Here is a 6,629-nt window from a genome sequence, read left to right as displayed (position 1 = left end):
CCAAGGAGTCAATGTTGAAAGAGAATAGGATCTACACCTGTCGCCAACATTTTGAAATCTAGCAGAAGAGTAGGAAGAATCAATGTCTGAGAAGAAAGAAAAGCAGAACGGTGTGGTATCAAGGAGGTCAAAATTTTTAAAATATTTCAGGAAGAGGGTGGTGGCAGCTATGTTGAAGGCACTTAAGTTGAAAAAGATGAAGACAGAGTTTGGGTTTGGCAACACAGATGTCATTGGTGACCTTGATGAACAGTTTTGGTGGTATGATGGGTTCAGAAGCCCACCTTTGAATAGAACACGAGAAGTGATAAAATTGAGACAAGTCTAGGGGGAGGGGGAGCAAGGGCAACATACGTAACCTAAACATCTGTACCCCCATAATATGCTGAAATTAAAAAATAAATAAATAAATAAATAAATAATTGAGACAAGTCTAGTCATCTCTTTCAAGAATTCTTTTTTATGACGAGGAGCTGATAAATGGAGCAGTAAATGGAGGAAAATGTGGGGTCAAGGAAGGTTTTTTGTTTCTTTCCAAAAAGTGAAAAACATGCTGGATAAGCATGCTTTTCCACCTCCCCCCCAAATTGGATCTATCACTAATTTCTATTTATTTTACCTCATAAATCACTCAAATCTATTCATTTCTCTCTATTACCACTGCCGCTACCCTATCCAAGTTACCATTATGCCCCACATAGACTACTCCAATGGGAGTTATAACTGACTCCTTACCTTCACTGTTGTCCGTCTTTAATCTTTTCTCCACACTTCAACCAGACATTTTACAAATGCAAATCTGATCCCTATTCTTCTAACCCACACCCACTGTATTTTAAAGGACATCTCATTGCTTTTAGGATAAAGACAAAATTTGTAAGGGTCTACACGATCTACTTGTGCATCCTCCCCAATTTCATCTCCTGCTTTCCCTCTTGCTTTCTGTGTTTCTGCTACACTGTCCTAATCTGACCCTTAGGTCTTTGTACTTGATATTCTCTCTGCCTGCCATAGTCTTACTTTCACATCTTTCCTTTCCACCACACTCTACCTAAAAACTACTACTTTTTCTTCAGATGTCCAGTTAGATCATCCCTTCCTCAAGAAAGCCTTCCCTGACCTCTCTAAACAGGTTAATTCCCTTTGTTATATACTCACACAGTACCAGATAGCATTCCTCGATAGCATTTCCCATAGTTGTAATTTTTAATTTTTGTGACTATTTTATTAATATCTGTCTTAACAATGTGTAAGCTTCATGGGAGCAATGACAGTTCTATGAGGGTAGACTGTGCTTTTTCCCCCCACTGCTATATATACAACACCTAGCATAATGCCTGGCACATATTAAGTACTCAATAAATATTTGTTAAGAAAATTGAATTCAATGAATGAGTGAATCCTTATTGTTAATACCTCATCAAGTAACATGATATGATCTCTTGAATTAATTTGGAAATTTTCTAGTACCTCTGAAAGAAAAAATGACAATCAACATTATTCTTATTAGAGGGGAATTTATAATTGATGAATCTACATTGACACGTCATTATCACCCATAGTTTATAGTTTACATTAGGGTTCACTCTTGGTGTTATACATTATATGGGTTTGGACAAATGTATAATGACATATATCTACCATTATAGTATACAGAGTATTTTCACTGCCCTAAAAATCTTCAGTGCTCCATCTGTTTATCCCTCCCTCCCTCAACCCCTGGCAACCATTGACCTTTTTATTGTCTCCATAGTTTTGCCTTTTCTAGAATATCATATAGTTGGAATCATACAATATGTATCCTTTTAAGATTGGCTTCTTTCACTTAATAATATACACTTAAGTTTCCTCCATGTCTTTTCATGGCTTTGTAGCTCATATCTTTTTAATGCTGAACAATATTCTATCATCTGGAAGCATTATTTTTAAAATCCTTAAGAATGACTGTTTGAAACTATATTCCCTTATACTTGACTATCTGTCTTAGATCAGCTGAGATTTTACTGGGGCTTTATTATTTTTAACCCTCTCAATTGTTTGTGGTTCATGGCTAATAAAAGATCACGGGTACTCTTCCATTTTAAATCATTAGTTTCAAGTCTTACTTTTAGCCAGAGATATTATCAAGTACCAGAATTGACCAATGAGTTGCATTTTATTTAATTTCCTTTACTATTAAAGACAAATTTATGAAAAGGCTAATTAACATTAGAGTTGATTAATTTTCTCACAAGCAAAAAGAAGTATATCAGAGACTCCTGCTTAATATTCAAACTGAAAATACTAACCCTGTACAAGTAGCTTAATTTACATTCTGTGAATAAAATAGGTGTCATGAAATCTAACATATGAGAAGGGAGTAGATAAGTTGATTTATGCTTTTAAAAATAAATATGCTGGCAGGGTATGGTGGCTCACACCTGTACTCCCAGTACTTTGGGAGGCTGAGGCAAGAGGATTGCTGAGGCCAGGAATTCGAGACTAGCCTAGGCAACATAGCAAGAACCTGTCTCTACAAAAATTTAAAAATTAGCTGGGCATGGTGGCACATGCCTGTAGTCCCAGCTACTCAGGAGGCTGAGGCGGGAAAATCGCCGAGCCCAGGAATTTGAGGCTGCAGTGAATTATGACTGGGTCACTGCATTCCAGCCTAGATGACAAAGTGAGACCCTGTCTCCAAATATATATATATATTAATGTATATATACTGTAATGTATTTATTATAATTTTGAAACCTTTGTGTATAAATGTTAGAAACAATTTTAATTGCTTTATAATCTAATTCATGTTGAATAATATTCTGTACAATATATTTTTCAGAGAATTATTTCAAAATTCCAAAGTTAATATAACTGATGAGAGATGCAGGCAAAGACCATCAGAGGCGAAGATTAAATCTCATTCTCAGTGTATTTTTATTTCTCGAAATTTTCATACTGGAGCATTTCAACAACAGGTAGAGTGTAATATTTTATAACAATCTTTTTAAATAATTTCTTTTGATACCATGTCATTAGCATTGCTGTCTTAAAATTTGAAGGACAGAGAATCTACTGTTGCTGTTTAGTTTCAGGGACAATAGTATGGAGCCAAGTTTAAATTGCCCAAACTAGTTAGAGTTTATGTAGTAGGAAAAGTGAAAAACTAAATGAAAATATACCTCCTTCTACAGTTGCTTCTCCGTATCTCTAGCCCAAGAAACTACATTCCACATACAGGGATTGCCATAGGGAGGATAAATGGCATAAGAAAAACTGACAACAAAATTACCAGGCCTGTCAAAGGAAGAAGATTTGGAGATACACACTCAGATAACCTAACCATATCAACTAATTGAAATTATATTCACTTTGACAAGAATGTAATAAGGCTTTATTATATTCCAAGCTCTGGGTCCCCCTGTTGGGGGTAGTAAGACATGGCCTCCACCTGCAAAGTGCTTATACAGAACAAGTGAGAAAGGCAGAAACTTTGTGTAATGTGGTAAATGTCAAAACAGTATTTTATGAATAAAGTAAAACAAGGCAGAGACCAGTAAAAATTTAAAACTATGATAATAGCTAAGCAAAAGAAATAGTGCTCTTATAGCATTACTAGATAAATAGTGAGTGACAAACTGATAGGTTGGCTAAGTTTCATTAGACATCTTGAGCATTGAACTCAAGTTGAACTCAGTGTTCGTCTATTTGTTTAATATTTGTTGAGTGTCTTACATATGGCGGCACTAGTTTTGCCACTGAGGCTGTATAAACAAATAATATCTGAGCTGAGCCCTAAATGAGCCCAAGGTCAGTAGAGAAGGAAAACATATATAAACTAGTAATTACACCGTAGTATAATAAGAGCTCACAAAGTTTAAGTAGTAGAGACGAGGGAGCCTGAGTGGAGGAGGGCTTCACAGAGAAGACATTTGGAACCAGGTTTTAAGAAATGAATAGAAGTTTGTTAGGAGTAAACAGAACAGAGGACATCTTATGTTCAAAGGCTTGCAGCTGTAAAAGGAAGCAATAAATTCAGTAAAATTGTTATAATGTTCGGAGCCTATGATTCATTGAAGAGAGTGGTAGAAAAAGCCCCTGGAGATGAGATTATAATGAGCCTCATTTGCACCCTAAGGATTTTGGATCTTATACCATATACTATACAGATCCACTGGAGGCATCAGGAATATGGTCGAGAGCAAGGTCTATAGAGCTGGATCACACAGGTTTGAATTCTGGCTCTACCACAACTAGCTGTGTAATCTTAGGCAAGTTACCTAACTTCTCTGTGTCTCAGTTTCCTCATCTGCAAAATAAGGATAATTTCACCTCCAGAGAGTTGTCATGGGGGATTAAATGAATTATGTGAAAAAGCATTCAGAATAGTGCCTGCCCATATAGTGAGCACCGTACAAGCCTATTATTATCACTGAAAGGTTTTAAGTAGGTGAATATAAAGATCAAATTAATTCTGAAAGCTATTAGCTGTGACTTTCAAATGAAGGATAGTTTGAAATAGAGGTTGCATTGCGGAGAAAAAATTGTTTCTATTCATTTAATATTAATTTAATTTATTGAGCACCCATCACATGCTAGGCATTTCACTAGGTACTAATGTTATAATAAATGCCATCATATTTGATGATGTATATACACAAATAGACAATTACAAAGGTGTCGTGAGTGCAATTTAATTAGATTATTATTTATTCAACAAATGTGTAATAAGTACTTATTTGCCAGGCATTGTTCTAGGCAATTGGGAATTTGGTGATGAACAAGGGAGATAATAGTCCATACTTCTATGAAATTTATAGTGTAGTGGGAGAGATAAACAATGTATAAGGAAATACGAAATATTATTCAGGATTCTTTTTTCAATTATTTATTTTTACAATTGACAAATAAAAAGTGTATATATTTGTTGTGTACAATATGATGTTTTAAATATGTATGCATTGTGGAATGGCTAAATTGAGCTAACATATGCATTACCTCATGTACTTATCATTTCTTTGTGGTGAGAACACTTAAAATCTACTCTTAGCGATTTTCAACACCACTGTATATTGTTATTAATAGTCACTATGTTATACAATAGATGGCTTGAATTTATTCCTCCTAACTGAAATTTTGTATCCTTTGACCAACGTCTCCCCACCCACCCTACCACTCCCAGCTCCTGGTAACCACCATTCTACTCTCTGCTTCTGTTAGTTCAGTTCTTGTAGAGTCCAGTGAGTGAAATCATGTGGTATTTGTCTTTCTGTGCCTGGCTCATTTCACTGAGCATAATGTCCTCCAGGGTCATCCATGCTGTCACAAATGACAGGATTTCCTTCCTTTTTAAGGCTGTTATTTAGGATTCTTGATAGTCATTGACAGGAACCCCATTCAAACTAGAATAAGAAAAAAAATAGCATAAAAAGAATAAGGTAGTGCTGACCTCAGCCACAATCTGTTTCAGTACAAAAGGACTCCTTCATATTGTCCCTCTTTTTCTTTTCTCAATTTCTGCCTGTGTATTGGCCTCTTTCTCTGAGGTTCATTTTAGTAGAGGGAAAATATTCTTTGTCTCTGGCTTTCATAGTTACAATTAAAATGAGCACTAATGGCCTAATCACAGTTCATTTTTGTTCAGTTTTTCTAATGTGTGTCTTAGGTTTAGATTGCTTTATTTTTCATTGTTGATTGAATTTGGTTGGCTTTTTGAATCTGTGAATTGGTGCCTTCATCAATCCTGTAGAATTGTTATGATTTATTCACCAAATGTTTGGTATAATGAACCTTGACCTAAACCTCATACCTTTTACAAAAATTAACTACCAATGGATCAAACATAGGAATGTAAAATGTACAATTCACCAATGAAGTCATCTGGAATTTCTTTTGTGAAAAAGTTTTTAGCTATGAATCAACTTCTTTCTTTCTTTCTTTCTTTCTTTTTTCTTGAGACGGAGTCTTGCTCTGTTGCCTGGGCTAAAGTGCCGTGGCATCAGCCTAGCTCATGGCAACCTCAAACTCCTGGGCTCAAGTGATCCTCCTGCCTCAGCCTCCCCAGTAGCTGGGACTACAGGTGCACATCACCATGCCTGGTTAATTTTTTCTATTTTTAGTAGAGATGGGTCTTACTCTTGCTCAGGCTGGTCTTGAACTCCTGACCTCGAGCGATCCTCCTGCCTCGGCCTCCCAGAGTGCTGGGATTACAGGTATGAGCCACCGCGCCCAGCCTTCTCTCTCACTCTTGATACAGTTAATTTGTGTTTTCTCTCTTTTTTCTCCTGAATCATTCTGGCTAGAGTTTTATCAATTTTACTGATCTTTTCAAGGAACCATATTTTTGTTTTGTTTTTTTTCTTTGTTGTTTTCTGTTTTCTATTTAAATGATCTCTGCTTTTATTTACATTATTTTCCTCAGCTCAGACTTTTGATAGGTAGCTCCATCCAATTCAAAGGGATTATTGACCATTGCTCAAAGTAACTTAATGCATCTCAGTAGGGAGAAGTAAGGGATGTGATAAAAGAATAAAAATATGTAAAGAGAGGGGGAAAGAGGGGGGAGGAGGGAGGAGGGGACGGGTATTTGTATACACAAGGAGTGCAATGCGCACTACCCGAAGGATGGACATATTTGAAGCACGGACTTC

At 36.1% G+C, this 6,629-nt stretch overlaps 1 protein-coding gene across 1 annotated transcript in view; it reads left to right on the top strand.

The window, feature by feature from the left end:
- The first annotated feature begins 2,786 nt into the window (after window positions 1–2,786).
- LOC105806272 (chromosome unknown open reading frame, human C1orf185) overlaps window positions 2,787–6,629 on the top strand; it is an 8,738-nt gene continuing 4,895 nt past the window's right edge. Inside the window, exon 1 of the mRNA XM_012639348.1 lies at window positions 2,787–2,957. Within this exon, the coding sequence (XP_012494802.1) occupies window positions 2,787–2,957 (171 nt within the window). The remainder of the gene's footprint in view (window positions 2,958–6,629) is intronic.

This window comes from Propithecus coquereli, unplaced genomic scaffold (assembly GCF_000956105.1).
Source record: "Propithecus coquereli isolate 6110/MARCELLA unplaced genomic scaffold, Pcoq_1.0 Scaffold14, whole genome shotgun sequence".
In the NCBI taxonomy this organism is placed as follows: Eukaryota; Metazoa; Chordata; class Mammalia; order Primates; family Indriidae; genus Propithecus; species Propithecus coquereli.
This window is presented reverse-complemented; position numbering and strand designations above follow the sequence as displayed.